We start from the raw sequence: 16,977 nt of genomic DNA on the forward strand, positions 1-16,977 counted from the left end.
TTACTCATTCGAGCCAAGTGGGCATATTCTAAAAGTTTAGAACTCAAAACGTCACTGACATCTGGGGGGGTGGGGGGCAAGAGAAGAGAACTTAGAGGGCAGGTCAATAGGTGTATCAGTCCACCATGGCACACGTATACCTATGCAACAAACCTGCACATTCTGCACATGTACCCCATTTTGTTTTTAGAAGAAATAAGGAAAAAAAAGTCACATCCATTTTACCATAATCTTAAGAAATAATGTGCTGCGCCGGGCGCGGTGGCTCAAGCCTGTAATCCCAGCACTTTGGGAGGCCGAGACGGGCGGATCACGAGGTCAGGAGATCGAGACCATCCTGGCTAACATGGTGAAACCCCGTCTCTACTAAAAATTACAAAAAACTAGCCGGGCGAGGTGGCGGGCGCCTGTAGTCCCAGCTACTCAGGAGGCTGAGGCAGGAGAATGGCGTAAACCCGGGAGGCGGAGCTTGCAGTGAGCTGAGATCCGGCCACTGCACTCCAGCCTGGGTGACAGAGCGAGACTCTGTCTCAAAAAAAAGAAAAAAAAAAAAAAAAAAAAAAAAGAAATAATGTGCTGGAAAAGGTAAAACATCCAAATTAACATCACAGACAATAAAGGAAAATGCCAGGCAAGCAATATGAAACAGCAACTCAAAAACAAAGTAAGTCTTGCAATGAAAAACATTCACTGGGCTGGGCGAGGTGGCTCACGCCTTTAATCCTAGCACTTTGGGAGGCCGAGGAGGGCGGATTGCCTGAGTTCAGGAGTTCGAGAACAGCCTGGGCAACACGGTGAAACCCCATCCCTACTAAAATACAAAAAATTAGCTGGGCGTGGCGGTGTGCGCCTGTAGTCCCAGCAACTCGGGAGGCTGAGGCAGGAGAATTGCTTGAACTCGGGAGGCGGAGGTTGCAGAGAGCCAAGATTGTGCATGCCATTGTACTCTAACCTGGACGACAGAGTGAGACTCCGTCTCAAATAAATAAATAAATAAATAATAAAAATAAAAACATTCACTGATCAAATCATCCATTAAAACCCAATTAGAAAAGAACAACAACAAAAAAACTTTTTTTTGTTAGAACTAAAATTAGAACAAATTTTAGTTTCCTAAATCCAAAATATTTAGGGGTTATGACACCCACTGTAGAATTATCAAAACTTCATCTATTACAAGTTCTCATCTACTAACAATAATTTATCCAACCAACTTTGATGAGCAGCCGCTACGCGCAAAACACTGTTACAGGAGCTGCAGGGGAATAAGCTCAATACTGTCTCTACAGAGTTAATCATTTCATATACGGATACCACAAGTAGACACACAGTAGGCTACAAGTGTCATTAAAAAAAAAACACAAAATGTCAGGCCAGGCATGGTGGCTGACGCCTGCAATCCCAGCACTTTGGGAGGCTGAGGAAGACGGATCACCTGATGTCGGGAGTTTGAGACCAGCCTGACTAACATGGAGAAACCCCGTCTCTACTAAAAATACAAAATTAGTCAGGCGTGGTGGTGCATGCCTGTAATCCCAGCTACCTGGGGGGCTGAGGCAGGAGAACTGCTTGAACTTGGGAGGCGGAGGTTGCAGTGAGCCGAGATCGTACCATTGCACTCCAGCCTGGGCACTAAGAGCAAAACGCCTTCTCCAAAAAAGAAAAACAAAATGTCACAAAAGTATCAAAAGTAAACACATTTTTTTAAAGGACACCTAGCTACAAATTGCAATTTGAGTCAGCATATGCACAACCATCAATCCTAAATATTATTTGCTAGGCCTTCAAATAGGACTTACTGCCCTGCCAAAATGTCTCAGCTCTAACCAGAAAAAACTTCTTCCACGGGTGTATGCAATCCAGTCTCCATGTTTCAATTACCGGCTCTGGGTACAAAGACGAACATGTGATTTCTTAAGGTAAAAAATTATTACTATAAAAGATGTACTAGGCCAGGCGCGGTGGCTCACGCCTGTAGTCCCAATACTTTGGGAGGCCAAGGTGGGCAGATCACGAGGTCAGGAGTTCAAGACCAGCCTGGCCAACACGGTGAAACATCATCTCTACTAAAAATGCAAACATTAGCCAGGCGCGCTGGTGGGCGCCTGTAATCCCAGCTGCTCTGGAGGCTGAGGCAGGAGAATCCCTTGAGCCCGGGAGGTGGAGCTTGCAGTTAGCCAAAATTGCATCATTGCACTCCAGCCTAGGCGACAGAGCAAGACTCCGTCTCGGGGGGAAAAAAAAAAAAAAGCATTAAAAATTAGGTTGGCAAGAATTTACAGGTATTCCTTTCTACATATAAGACATACATACCGGACACTTGATTCATTCTCTTCATTCTTTAGCCAGCCTCCCAGGGCAAGTCTGGCAATGATTCTGACTATAGGGCAAAAGAAATTACCTTTTTCAGTTTATGTTAGGACAATCTACGTGGGTTTACATTTGGCTTAATATAACACTACTTCTTCAGTAAGTATTTAAGCATTTATTTAAAAAAAAACAGACATTTTTCAATTTAACCACTTCTACTACCCTAGTTTCTCTGAGAAAGACATGACACAACTCACTTCAAGGAAAAAAGGGTCCTTTTTCCTCACAAATATTTCCTCATAAACTTTATTTTTCAAATGTTTTTAAAACCAGATTCTAATTTGATTAATCTAGATTTGCAAAATTATACAGGAAAGTCTTGCCGGTTGTTGCTTCGGTTAATTTCACAATTTAGTAAACTGCAACCACGTATTTAATACAAAATAGACTTTGCGGTGGGGGCAGGGGGCGGGGGTGTTTAACAAAATGTACCAGCCTAAAGAAATTTTTCTGTGTGAAAATAGAAGAGGGGTTACCATGGAAAAATTCACTACGGATTTCGGGAGGGCCTTTTCCTCAGAAAGAGAGTGAAAAGAAAAAGTCGCTGTGTAAGAAATCTGATACTGACGCTGTGACAGAAGTTGGTCCAAAAGTTCATCTTCCGCGATTACGTCCAGAGGATCAACTAAACATCTTCTGCAACAGGTGACACGAAACTGCATTTCCCAAGCAAGGCAAAGCGATCAAACGACTTAAGACGCGCGTTCCTGCGGTCTTATACTTTTATTTTTGATTTAACCAAAACAATTTTGAATCGGATGAATTACCAAATTTGGTTGGGTCTTGTTTGGCTTTCTGCTTGGCTTTTTAATCAGCCATTTACCAGCAGCTGTTGCACGGGCCCATCAGCACTCGAAGAATAAAAACACACAGGATCAGATAAGGTTCCCCGACTAACCCAAATGATCCGTTTCCTTAACACAATTTAAAAACCACAGCTAGGGGTGTGAAAACAGGCATGTTTTTGTGTGTGTTTGTGTGCCACAATCTGTCCAAATCCTTAATTCCCTTTTAAGGAACTGATATATAATAAAAATCCGAAAGGAACCACATTAGAAACGCCAAGAGGTTTGCAAAACATGAAGCTTCTTTCATTCCGGAAAACCACACCAAAACAAGGGGAGAAAAATGAATGCAATGGATATGTGTTTGCCAAAGTTTCAATCCTGCCCGGTGGAGACACTGCACCGGCACAAATTTTGAGGAGGAAAAAGAGGGGGTTGGCGGGGGGCGGGGGGGGAGGGAGCGAGTGCGGCCTGAAAACTGCCAACAATGCAATCTCCACTTTGAACAATGTGCCTCTTTCCCCCTCGCATTTCCCCTCTGCTTAGGGGTCGGCGGGATGGGCGGGAGATCGGAGCAGGATGCACACCACATAAGTGAGCAAGCGGGGAGGGCAGAGGAGGTGAGGAAGGTGTCTGCAGCAACTGAGCTGGGTGGGTACCTGGAGTGCTGCTGTAGGTACTACGGCTCCTGAAGCTGCTTTCCGTGTAGTAACTGGCGTCCTGGTCGTTGTCTTCCAGCTCCTCCCGATAACTGGAGTCATCATCGTGCACCACTTTGTTGACGACGCTCCGGGCCGCGGTGGTACGGGCTAGGTGGCTGCCCCAGCCCCTCGCCCGCCTGGGTCGCTGGTGCTGGCGCCGGGGCCCGGCGACGGCAGCGGCTTCCTCCGGCTACTGCTGCCCACCCTGGGCGAGCTCAGCCGCGTCTTGGGCGCCACCTCAGCCTGGCGGCTGCCCACCTGCCCCGGCTGCTACCGCGTAGCGGCGAGCGGAGCTTTCAGATGGGTCCGGACGTGGGCGGCAGCATCGGGGCGGGACGCAGCGCTACACAGCGGTAGCCGCGGGATGCTTGGTCAGCCTGCCCCACCGGCCCTTTGTTGGAGCCTGAGGCGGGGAAAGAAGGGAAAGTGGACGGGGAGGGCCGGGTGCAGTGGGGGCGGTGGGGAGGCCCTAGGGGTCGGCCGGCGGAAGCCGGTAGAGGGAGGAGGCTCAACCGAATTGCTGGGGCCCCACTCCGGATCGCCTTCAACCGCCATCTTATTTCTTCCGGCTACTGGGGCGCCGTCACGGGAGCTGCGCCGTCACGGGAGCTGCGCCGTCACGGGAGCTGCGCCGTCACGGGAGCTGCGCGGCCCACGAGCCTGGGACTGGGCGAGGTGGCGCGGCGGCCGCTAGGGGGAGCGCGGGAACATTGAGTCGGGGGCGGAGAGCCCAGGGCGCCGGGGCTCAGGCGCGGCGCGGCGCGGCGCGGCTGGCCTCCGGCCGCGGGTGGCGCGGCTGAGAGAGGCCGGCAGTTCGCTACGTGCCCCGCGTCTAAGGTCTTCGGAGACCACAGTCTCCGCCGACCCCTGGCTGGAGCCCAAAGCTGGCCGGACTTCCTTCCGGCGGCTCCGACAGGAAGGCAGGAGAGCCCCCAAATATCATTCCCCTCCCGCCCTCTAGGGAAACAGCGAGAGAAAGAAAAAAAAAGTCGCGGAGGGGGGCGGCCCGAGCGACCTAAGGGACGGGGCAGCGCCAGCGACCGAGGGAAATTAGTCGGGGTCGGGGGACGGGGAGACAAGCCCCCAGAATTTAGGAAACTGCGAGGCTTGGAGCTGGAGTCCTGAAATTAACTCCGATGACAATTGCTCCGGATCTGTGCCAGGAGCCACAATTGCTCCTTGTGTGTCCACAATTGCTTTTTTTCTTTGAGACAGGGTGTCACTCTCATACCCAGGCTGTGGTGCAATCATAGCTTACGGCAGCCTCGAACTCCCAGGCTCAAGGGATCCTCCTGCCTAAACTTCCCATGTAGCTGGGACTACAGGCACACGCCATCATGCCTGGCTAATTTTTGTAATTTTTTTGTAGAGACGGTCTTGCCATGTTGCCCAGGCTGGTCTTGAACTCCTGGGCTCAAGTGATCTGCCCACCTTGGCCTCCCAAAATGTTGGGATTACAGGCGTGAGCCACCGCGCCAGACCCATTAGGCGTTTCTTAACCTCTCTGCATTTAGTCTCTTAACCACTCTTATTTAGTAAGAGTGCTGTCAGCCAGGAACCGTGGCTCATGCCTGTAATCCCAGCGCTTTGGGAGGCTGAGGCAGGAAGATCACTTGAGGTCAGGAGTTTGAAACCAGCCTGGCCAACATAGTGAAACCCTGTTTCTACTAAAAATACAAAAATTAGCTGGGTGTGGTGGTTTTTTTTTTTTTTTTTTTTTTGAGACGGAGTCTCGCTCTGTCTCCCAGGCTGGAGTGCAGTGGCCGGATCTCAGCTCACTACAAGCTCCGCCTCCCGGGTTTACACCATTCTCCTGCTTCAGCCTCCCGAGCAGCTGGGACCACAGGCGCCCGCCACCTCGCCCGGCTAGTTTTTTGTATTTTTTAGTAGAGACGGGGTTTCACCGTGTTAGCCCGGATGGTCTCGATCTCCTGACCTCGTGATCCACCCGTCTCGGCCTCCCAAAGTGCTGGGATTACAGGCTTGAGCCACCGCGCCCGGCCGGGTGTGGTAGTTTTTACCTGTAATCCCAGCTACTCAGGAGGCTGAGGCAGGAGAGAATCGCTTGCACCTGGGAGGTCGAGGTTACGGTGAGCTGAGATCACACCACTGCACTCTAGCCTGGGCAACAGAGCCAGACTTTGTCTCAGAATAGAATAGAATAGCATAGCATAGCATAGCATAGCATAGGAGTGCTGTGAAGATGAGATGACTCCCTGCATAGAGTGTTCAGCATCATGCCTCACACACTGAGGTGGCTCAATGTATGTTCACAATTGCTTTTTTTTTTTTGAGACACAGTCCTGCTCTGTTACCCAGGCTGGAGTGCAGTGGTGGAATCTTGGCTCACTGCAGCCTCTGCCTCCTGGATTTCAGCAATTCTCCTGCCTCAGCTTCCTGAGTAGCTGGGGTTACAGGTTCATGCCACCACGCTCAGCTAATTTTTGTATTTTTAGTAGAGATGGGGTTTCGCCTTGTTGGTCAGGCTGGTCTTGAACTCCTGAGCTCAAGTGATCTGCCCACCTCGGCCTCCCAAAGTGCTGGATTACAGGCCAGAGCCACCGAGCCTGGCCCACGATTACTTTTTTGGGGGAAGCTTCCATTGCAGCACCCATGACACCACAGCACTCTAGCCTGGGCAACAGAGCGAGACCCTGTCTCAAAAGCAGCCACCACCAAAAACTATGTTGGGATTTTAATAGGATTACATTAAATTTGTAGATTAATTTGAGAATTGACATCTGTACAACATTCTAGGAATGTAGTATTTTATGTCATGTGTTCATTTCTTGTTAATGTCCTTCAGAAGAATTTTAGGGTTTCCATTATGTAGATCTTACACATCTTTTGTCAGATAAAAGATCTTTGTATTTTTCTTCCTAAATACTTCATACATTTGCATTGCCATTGTAAATGGGATCTTTCTTCCATTTTCTAATTAGTTAATGGTGATACATATGAAAAGTATTCGAGATTTGTGTGCTGCTCTCTTGATTTTGTTTCTAGCCACCGTACTGAATCCTCATATTGCTTCCACTAAAATCTTAGCTGATTCTCTTAGGCTTCTTTGGCTGTCTAACATTTATCATTTTCATATGCAAATAATGATAGTTCTGTCTCTTCCTTTTCAATACTTACATCCTTTCCTTCCTTTCCTTTTTTTTTCTTTCTCAGGGCCTTGTTGTCACCCAGGCTGGAGAGCAATGGTGTGATCTAGCTCACTGTAACCTCAAACTCCTGGGCTGAAGGGATCCTCTTGCCTCAGCTTCCTGAGTGGCTGGGACTACAGGCAGGCAGCTAATTAAAAAAATTTTTTTTGCAGAGACAAGGTCTCACTATGTTGCCCAGGCGGGTTTTCCAGCCACTTTAGAGGAAGGACTCAGATTTCCTTTTTGTCCTACTTTTAAGAGTTTGTTGTTAGGAATTGTCTGTTGAATGTTAGCTAGAACGGTCAATAAAATGTATTAAGTGCCAGCTGCATGCAAGACCCTAAGTTAGACCCAGTCAGCCTCTTCATCAGCAGGTCCACATCTTCAGATTCAACTAGATGAGGCCGAATACTTGAAAAAAGAAACAAAAATACAAATAAAAAGTATAACAACTGTCACCATTGTACAATATTGATACATTTTATTAGTGATGACTTAAAGTCCCTGGGACCAGGCACGGTGGTTCACACTTGTAATCCCAACACTTTGGGAGGTCGACCTTGGCGCATAGTGAGACTTTGTCTTTACTAAAAAAAAAAAAAAAAAATTATCCGGGTATGGTGGTACGCACCTGTAGTCCCAGCTACTCAGGAGGCTGAGGTGGGCGGATCACTGAAGCCCAGGAGGTTGAGGCTGCGGTGAGCTGTGATTGTGACACTGCACTCCAGCCTGAGGGACAGAGTGAGATCCTGTCTCTAAGTAAGTAAATGAAGTATATGGGGGGATGTGTGTTGGTTATATGCAAATACTACACCTTGTATGTAAGGGATTGAGCATCCACAGATTCTGGTATGGTGTGGGGGTGGTATCCTAGAACCAGTCCCCCGCAAGATAGCAAGGATGACTGAACTGTGGAAGAATCAAAGCTCTGTTGAACAGCATACAATTCCTGTCTTCAAACAACTTATCTCCTCAGGTAGATGAGACTTATAATGAATAAAAGGAATGAATACAGATTTGGAGATAGTGGTTGTTGTGATGGAAAATCTTAATTGTGTTTTCTTCCAAAACAGATTCGTTGGAAGAAGAGAAGGGCATCAAACGAAGATAACTTGAGCCCAAGCTAAGTCGTCTGGATGGCCTGGAGCCATGTTTGAAAAATTTTACTATTAAGTATTGTTTTTACTGATTAAATCAATGATAACGTTCTTTACTTTGTGGTTGTGTTACTCAAAACAGGATTTTTAACAATGATAAAAATAAAGCTTGTTAGATCATTTTTAATGTAATAAATTGGTTCCCGAAGATTTGATTAAAGAGAAAACTAGGTCAATCTAAGCAGAGTCCAAATGAAGTAGAAGGTCCACAGAGAACAGGGGAAAAAAGGAAGTTGTGGAACCACAGACACACACAGTAAAAGGAAAAAATTGGCCAGGCACAATGGCTCACACCTGTAATCCCAGCACTTTGGGAGGCTGAGGTAGGTGGATCACTGGAGCCCAGGAGTTCGGGCAACATGACAAAACCCCCATCTCTACAAAAAAAATGGGCAACATGACAAAACTCCCATCTCTACAAAAAATACACAAACAAAAAACATTAGCCAGGTGTGGTGGTGTGCACCTGTAGTCCTAGCTACTTGGTAGGCTGAGGTGGGAGTATCGCTTGAACTTGGGAGGTGCTGGTTGCAGTGAGCTGAGATTGAGCTGTTGCACCCCAACCTGGGTGACAGGGTGAAAGAGTGAGACCCTGTCAAAAAAAAAAAAAAAAAAAAAAAAAAAAAAAAAAAAGGAAGAAAGGAAAGAAAAGAAATTTGATTAATTAAATTAATTTATTTTTGTGACAACGTCTCTTTCTATCTCCCAAGCTGGAGTACAATGGCAGAATCACAGCTCACTGCAGCCTCAAACTCCTGGGCTCAAGGCATCCTCCTGCCTTAAAGGCCTCCCAAAGTGTTGGGATTACAGGAATAAGCCACTGCGAGGCTAGATTTTTTTTTTTTTTTTTTTTTTTTTCAGACGGAGTCTCGCTCTGTCGCCCAGGCTGGAGTGCAGTGGCCGGATCTCAGCTCACTGCGAGCTCCGTGGCTAGATTTTTTTTGAAACAAAGTTTGGCTCTGTCACCCAGGCTGGAGTGCAGTGGTGCCATCTCGGCTCACTGCAACGTCTGCCTCCTGGGCCCAAGTGATCCTCCTGCCTCAGCTTCTCAAGTAGCTGAACTACAGGCACGTGCCAACATGCCTGGCGAATTTTTGTATTTTTTGTAAAGAAGGGGTCTTGATATGTTGCCCAGGCTGGTCTTGAATTCCTCGGTTAAAGTGATCCACCCACCTCGGCCTCCCAAAGTGCTGGGATTACAGGTGTGAGTCACCACGACTGGCCAAAAAAATGTTAAGTGTTAAAATCAAAAAGAAAATTCACCAAGCCATTTTGCATATTTTTCTGGAGCGATATAGATACAGATACAGATATATATATATACACAGAGAGAGATAAAGATATACAGATAGTTCTGGACTGGACACCTTATGATAATATAGTATCAGTTTAACTTTGTTGCAGAAAGGACAAAGGGAACTGATTAAAGACTTAAGGCATATATATACATATAATGTTTTCCCAATTCCTCATACCATACCTTTTTATTAATTTTTATTGATATAATTAATTTATATACCATAAATTCACCCTTTTAAATAAGTGCAGAATTTAGTGGGTTTTAGTATAGTATTCACAAGGTTGTACAACCATCACCACTATTTAATTCCAGAACATTTTCATCACCCGAGAATCATTGGCCCTACTCCCCATTTCCAGGCAAGTATTTACTTACTTCCTGTAATTTGCCCATTTGGGACATTTCATATAAATGAAATCATACAATACACAATTTCACTAAATAAGACTTTTGTGTGTGGCTTCTTTCAAACAATTTTTAAAAATTGTGGTAATATAGGCATAACATAAAATTTATACTCTAATCACTGCCCCCCTCTTTTCTTGAGACAGGGTCTCACTCTGTCGTCCCAGTTGGAGTACAGTGGTGTGATCCTGGCTGACTACAGCCTCAACCTCCCTGGGCTCAAGTGATCCTCCCATCTCAGTCTCACAAGTAACTGGGACCACAGGCACACATCACCACACCTAGCTAATTTTTGCATTGTTTGTTGAGACAGGATTTCGCTATGTTGCCCAGGCTGGTCTTGAACTCCTGGACTCCAGTGATCCTCCCATTTCAGCCTCCCAAAGTGCTGGGATTGCAGGTGTCAGCTACCACACCTGGTTGTCTGTAACCACTTTTAGGGGTACAATTCAGTAGCGTTAAGAATATTCACATTGTTGTACAACAAATCTCCAGAACTTTTTCATCTTCCCAAATTGAAACTCTGGACCTATTAAACACTAACTCCCCATTCTCTCTTTCTCCCTGCCCATGGGAAACACCTGTTATGCCCAGACCGTTTATTCCCCAAAGAAGACCACCAGAGTCCAGAGTCAAAGCCAAGCGGCAAGGATCTTTACTGCAAGTTCGAACTTGGTCCCTCCGTTCCACAACATACAAGAGGGCCCCGAATGATGCATGTGCCCGCTTTTTATAGCCCGATGTATACAGGATATGTAAGGTTACAGAGGAACAAAGGAATTCTTTTGGTCGCAGCATCACAATTGGTTAATACTTTAAGTTATACATTTAACAGTTTTCTATTTGTTCCCGTGCATTTAGTAAAACTACAAACGGTTGTGACCTTATCGGGGGCTCTCTAGGTGGTGTTTCTGAGATATATGGGGGGATGTGTTTGTGTTGGGCTCAGGAAGTTGAGACAAATAGAGGAATGTGTTTGTACTGGGCCCAGGACTGAGATATATGGCAGACACCGGTAATTAGAACAGAACAGAGCAGGACAGGGACTTTCACAACGCTTGTCCTTACAACGTCTGGAATCTATAGATAACCTAATCGGTTAGGTCTGGGTCGATCTTTAACTAGGCTCAGGGCGCCGCCCGGGCTGTTTGCCTGTGGACTTCATTTCTGCCTTTTAGTCTTTTCATTTGATCTCTTTCACACCCTTCTACTTTCTGTCTCTATGAATCTGACCACTCTAAGTACCTCATGTGAGTGGACTCACACAGTATTTCTCCTTTGGTAACTGGCTTATTTCGCTTAGCATAATGCCCTCAAGGGTTCTCCATGTTGTAACGTGTCAATTTCCTTCCTTTCAAGGCTGAAGAATACATCCGTTGTATGGATCAATCACATTTGTGTCATCCATTCATCAGTTAATGCACATGGAGGTTGTTTCCACCTTTTGGTCATTGAGAATAATGCTGCTGCATACATATGTGCATGTGTTTCTGCATGACCATTTGTTTGCAATTCTTTTGACTATATATGTATGAATAGAATTACTAGGTCATATAGTAGCTCTAAGTTTAACTTTTTGAGTAACTGCCAAAGTATTTTCCATAGTGCTACATGGTTTTACATTCTCGCTAACAATATATAATGGTTCCAGTTTCCCCAAATCCTCCCCAATACTTTTTATTTCTATTTTTTAAAAATAATTACAGCCATGCTAGTGAATGTGAAGTGGCATCTCACTGTGGTTTGGGTTTTCAATTGTATAATATTTTAATTTTTAATATCAAAAGAATATACTTGGCCTGAGGTGGTGGCTCACACCTGTAATCCCAGCATTTTGGGGGGCCAAGGTGGATGGATCACCTGAGTTTAGAAGTTCAAGACCAGCCTGGCCAATATGGTGAAACTCCGTCTCTACTAAAAGTACAAAAATTAGCTGCGTATGGTGGCACGCACCTGTAATCCCAGTTACTCTGGAGGCTGAAGCAGGAGAATCATTTGACCCGGGAGGTGGAGGTTGCCCTGAGTTGGAATCGCACCACCAAACTCCAGCCTGAGAGGAGACGCTGTCCAAAAATAAATAAATAAATAAATAAATAAATATTCACACTAAATTATTTTCTTGTATAATTAATAAAATTATTTTACAAAAGAAGTCCATTACTAACACACACTTGCATGCAAAGCACAAGACACATCTAAGGGCCAGGCATAGTGGCTCACACCTGTAATCCCAGCACTTTGGGAGGGAGGCTGAGGCAGGCAGATCACTTGATGTCAGGAGTTCGAGACCAGCCTGGCCAACATAGTGAAACCCCAGCTCTACTAAAAATACAAAAATTAGCCAGGCGTGCTGGTGGGTGCCCGTAATCCTAGCTGCTCGGGAAGGTGAGTCAGGAGAATCGCTTGAGCCCAGGAAGTGGAGGTTGCAGTGAGCCAAGATTGCCCCACTGCACTCCAGTCTAGGCAACAGAGCAAGGATTCCTCTAAAAAAAAATAAAATAAGAGTACTAAAATTAAGCTGGCAAGATTTTACGTGTAGTCCTTTCTACATATAAGACATAAATACCTGACACTTGATTCATTCCTTTCTTTCTCCAGCCAGTCTCCCAGGACAAGTCTGGCAACAATTCTGGCAACAATTCTGACCATCGGGCAACAGAAATTACTTTTTACAGCTTATGTTAGGACAACCTACGTGGGTTTACATTTGGCTTAATATAATACTACCCTACTTCTCCAATAAGTATTTAAGCATTTATAGAAAAGTGGAAACTTTTCAATTTAACCACTTCTACTACCCTAGATGATCTGAGAAAGACGTGACATACCTCACTTCAAGGAAAAAAGGGTCCTTTTTGCTCACAAGTATTTCCTCATAAACCTTATTTTTGAAATGCTTTTAAAACCAGATTCTAATTTAATTAATCTAGATTTGTAAAATTATAAAGGAAAAGTCTTGCCGGTTGTTGCTTTGGTTAATTTCACAATTTAGTAAACTGCAACTAAGTATTTAATACAAAGCAGCCTTGGGTGGGAGCGGCGGGGGGAGGGGGGGGTTGTTTAACAAAATGCATCTCATTACCAGCCTAGTGAAACTTTTCCGTGTGAAAACAGAAGAGGGGTTACCATGGAGAGATTCATTACGGATTTCGGGAGGGCTTTTTCCTCAGAAATAGAGTGAAAAGAAAAAGTCGCTGTGTAAGAAATCTGATACTGACGCTGTGTGACTCAGAAGTTGGTCCAAAAGTTCATCTTCCGCAATTATGGCTAGATGATCAACTACACATCTTCTGCAACAGGTGACACGAAACTGCATTCCCCAAGCAAGGCAAAGCGATCAAATGAGTTATGACGCGCGTTCCTGCGGTCTTATACTTTTATTTTTGATTTAACCAAAACAATTTTGAATCGGATGAATTACCAAATTTGGTTGGGTCTTGTTTGGCTTTCTGCTTTGCTTTTTAATCAGCCATTTACCGGCAACTGTTGCACGGGCCCATTAGCACTCGAAGAATAAAAACAAACACACAAGCCCAGGTAAGGTTCCCCTACTAACCCAAATGATCCGTTTCCTTAACACAATTTAAAAACCACAGTTAGGAGTGTGAAAAGAGGCATGATTTTGTGTGTGTTTGAGTGCCACGATCGGTCCAAATCCTCAATTCCCTTTTAAGGAACAGATATATAATAAAAATTCGAAAGAAACCTCATTAGAAATGCAAAGAGGTTTGTAAAACAAGAGGCTTCTTTCATTCCAGAAAACCACACCAAAACAAGGGGAGAAAACTGAATGCAATGGATATGCGTTTGCCAAAGTTTCAATTCTGCCGGCGGAGACACTGCACTGCACGTATTTTGAAGAGGAAAAGAGGCGGTTGAGGAGGGGTGAGAGAGATCGAGCGAGTGCGGCCTCAAACTGCAAGAATGCAATTTCCATTTTGAACAATGCACCTCTTTCCTCTTGTAAATCCAGTTTTTTTGCCACTTGATGTGCCCTCCATTTCCCCTCTGTTTGGGGGGTCGGCGGGGTTGGGGGGAGACCGCAGCAGGATGCACAGCACAGGAGTGAGCAAGCGGGGAGGGCAGAGGAGGTGGAGAAGGAGTCTGCGGCAACTGGGCTGGGTGGGTACCTGGAGTGCTGCTGTAGGTTCTATGGCTCCGGAAGCTGCTTTCCATATAGTAACTGGCGTCCTCGTCGTCGTCTTCCTGCTCCTCCGAGTAATCGGAGTCATCGTCGTCCTCCTCCATCTCATCCTCCTCATTGTCCTCAGACTCGTGGGTCTCCTCGGTGTGGCAGTCCTCTTCTTCCATCTCCTGCTGTCGTGGTCATTGTGCACCACCTTGCTGACGGCCCTCAGGGCCACGGTGGTCCCGGCCAGGTGGCCGCCCCCGCCTCCTGTCCCTCCCCCGCCGCCGCCCGGGGGCGCTGGTGCTGCCGGGGAGGGATGGGGGAGTAGGGAGGGCAGGGGACCGGCGACGGCGGCTTCCTCCGGCTGCTGCTGCCCCTGCTGGGCGAGCTCAGCCGCGTCTTGGGGTCCATCTCAGCCTGGCCTGCGGCCCATCTGCCGCGGAGGCTACCGAGGTGCTGTGAGCGAAGACCCTCGATGGGTCCAGACGTGGGCCGTGGCGGCGGTGGCAGGGCTCCGCAGCGGGAGCCGCGGGCTGCTTGGGCGGCCTGTCCACCTGCCCCTCCGATTGTAGCCTAGGCAGGTGGGAGAAGGTAAAGCGGAGGGGAAGGGGCGGGCGCAGTGGGGGCGGTGGGCAGCGCTGGGGCGGGTGGGGAGGCCCGCGGTGCCCGGCGGGAGGGGCCCGGCTGGCGGAAGGGGCTGGAGGGAGAAGGCTCAATCAGAATTGCTGGGGCCCCACGCCGGATCGCCGTCCGCCGCTATCTTGTTTCTTCCTTCTCCCAGAGCGGAGTCACGTGAGCTGCACCGCGGGAGAGACTGGGACGCCGCGAGGCGACGCGGCGGCTGCTGCGGGGAGCGCGGGAGTGTGGAGTCCCGGGCGGGAGCTCGGAGCGCCCGCACTCGGCGCAGCGCGGCGCGGCTGGACTCCGGGCGCCGGTGGCGCGGCTGAGAGGGGCGTGCAGTTCGCGAAATGCCCCTTGTCAAAGGCCTTCGGAGACCACAGTCTCCGTCTGGAGCCCAAAGCGGGCCAGACCTCCTCCCCGGATCTCCCCTTCTGCGGCTGGGAGAGGAAGGCAGGGGAGCCCCCAGGTATCATTCCCCTCTCGCCCCATCGGGAAACTGATGCTGAAAGAGCCAGAGAGAGAAAGAAAAAAAAAATCGCGGAGAGGGGCCGCCCGAGCGACCGAAGGCACCGGGCAGCGCCAGCGACAGAGGGAAATTTGTTGGGGGAGACAAGGAGACAAGGCCCCAGAATTTAGGGAACTCCGAAGCTTGGAGCTGGAGTCCTGAAATTGACTCAGATGACAACCGCTGTGGATCTGTGCCAGGAGCCACGCCCTGAGGGAAGGGCGTCCTAAGACCTGTTGCGTGGAATCCCCACTGGGAAAGCCTCAGTAAACTCCAGAACGCAACTACTGCACGTTCCAATCTCCCGCCACCTTCCTAATGCCTTAGCTAGGACCTCGACCACCTCAGCAAGAAGTTACCTCTCCTTTGCCGTGGAAAAGAGGGAATCTTGTCTGAAACCTACTTCACGGTGTTACATGTTTGTATTATCGGGAAATAACCTTAATTTATTGACCTGACATGTCACTAGCTTTCAGCTTAGCCCAGGGGACGAATCATGATGACATTTCAGGCACCCTCAAACCTTATCACAGGGACTCAACCCTAAGTGGTTGAGGTCAGCTCTTCAGATAAGAAAAAGGTTTTATAAACATATATTAATATTTATTGAGATAAGTGACCACCAAAAGTAACTTTTTTTTTTTTTTTCCTTTGAGACCGAGTCTCACTCTGTCACCCAGGCTGGAGTTCAGTGGTGCGATCTCGGCTCACTGCAAGCTGCGCCTCCCGGGTTCACGCCATTCTCCTGCCTCAGCCTCCCGAGTAGCTGGGACTGGGCCTACAGGTGCCCGCCACCATGCCCGGCTAATTTTTTGTATTTTTAGTAGAGACGGGGTTTCACCGTGTTAGCCAGGATGGTCTCGATCTGACCTCATGATCCCCCCATCTCGGCCTCCCAAAGTGCTGGGATTACAGGCGTGAGCCACCTTGCCCGGCCTCAACCAAAAAGTAATTTAAAGAAAAATAGTTGGCTGGGTGCCGTAGCTCACACCTGCAATCCCAGCCCGTTGAGAGGCCAAGGCCAGACGATACATTGAGATCAGGAGTTCGAGACCAGCCTGGGCAACATAGCAGGACCTTGTCTCTAGAAAAAATTTGAAAAATTAGCCGGGCATGGTGGTGCACACCTGTGGTCCCAGCTATGCAAGAGGCTGAGGTGGGAGGATCCCTTGAGCCTGGGAGGTGGATGTTGCACTGAGCCGTGATTGCACCACTGCACTCCAGCCTGAGTGACAGAGCAAGACCCTGTCTCAAAATTTTTAAAAAAGAAAGAAAGAAAAATACTTAACAGGATTCTGTACATCAAATGACTTATTTCAACCTAGTTAGGAAAATGGAACACATATGTGAAATGAAGATTAAAATACAGGCACTAATTGCCAAATAAATGCATTCAATACAATTTGGTTGAGCTCTAAGGGTGACAAATGTGTCTATGTCTCCAGGGACCAGGTAAGTAATGTAAGTCAATAAAGTAGGCAAGGTGAAGACCTAGGCCAATGGAAATGCCCATATTTTGTTTGAAGAGGGTGGCCAGGCGTGATGGCTCAGGCCTGTAATCTCAGCACTTTGGGAGGCAGGCGGATCACCTGAGGTCAGGAGTTCGAGACCAGCCTGGCCAACATGGTGAAACCCTGTCTCTATTAAAAATACAAAAAAATTAGCCGGGCGTGGTGGTGCACATCTCTAATCTCAGCTACTCGGGAGGCTGAGGCACAAGCATCATTTGAACGCAGGAGGCGGAGATTACAGTGAACCGAGATCATGCCACTGCACTCCAGCGTGGGTCACAGAGCAAGACTCTGTCAAAAAAAAAAAAAAGCGGGGGGGAGGGAGATTTGGGGAGACTGAGTGA

The 16,977-nt window shown here is 47.6% G+C and overlaps 1 protein-coding gene and 1 long non-coding RNA gene across 2 annotated transcripts in view; both read left to right on the forward strand.

Annotated features, from left to right (window-relative positions):
• Positions 1-8,218, forward strand: part of LOC115894779 — a 37,430-nt gene extending 29,212 nt beyond the window's left edge. The window contains exon 2 of the long non-coding RNA XR_004054954.1: positions 8,079-8,218. This is a non-coding gene — a long non-coding RNA (uncharacterized LOC115894779). The remainder of the gene's footprint in view (positions 1-8,078) is intronic.
• Positions 8,219-13,138: 4,920 nt separating this feature from the next.
• On the forward strand, positions 13,139-15,741 carry LOC115894950. Its single transcript, XM_030924118.1, has 4 exons — positions 13,139-13,166; positions 13,337-13,404; positions 13,626-13,752; positions 14,778-15,741. Exons 1-4 carry the CDS (start codon positions 13,139-13,141, stop codon positions 15,251-15,253), a joined length of 699 nt encoding a protein of 232 aa, XP_030779978.1. The 3' UTR covers positions 15,254-15,741.
• The last annotated feature ends 1,236 nt before the right edge of the window (positions 15,742-16,977 follow it).

Source organism: Rhinopithecus roxellana, chromosome 19 (assembly GCF_007565055.1).
Source record: "Rhinopithecus roxellana isolate Shanxi Qingling chromosome 19, ASM756505v1, whole genome shotgun sequence".
NCBI lineage: Eukaryota > Metazoa > Chordata > Mammalia > Primates > Cercopithecidae > Rhinopithecus > Rhinopithecus roxellana.

Excerpts from the sequence above, each read along its gene's own strand:
- LOC115894950 (XM_030924118.1), top strand. The coding sequence starts at position 13,139 with ATGATCAACTACACATCTTCTGCAACAG. Across the intron at positions 13,167-13,336 it reads CTACACATCTTCTGCAACAG|CCATTTACCGGCAACTGTTG; the intron begins GTGACACGAAAC and ends CTTTTTAATCAG. Across the intron at positions 13,405-13,625 it reads AAACAAACACACAAGCCCAG|AAAACCACACCAAAACAAGG; the intron begins GTAAGGTTCCCC and ends CTTTCATTCCAG.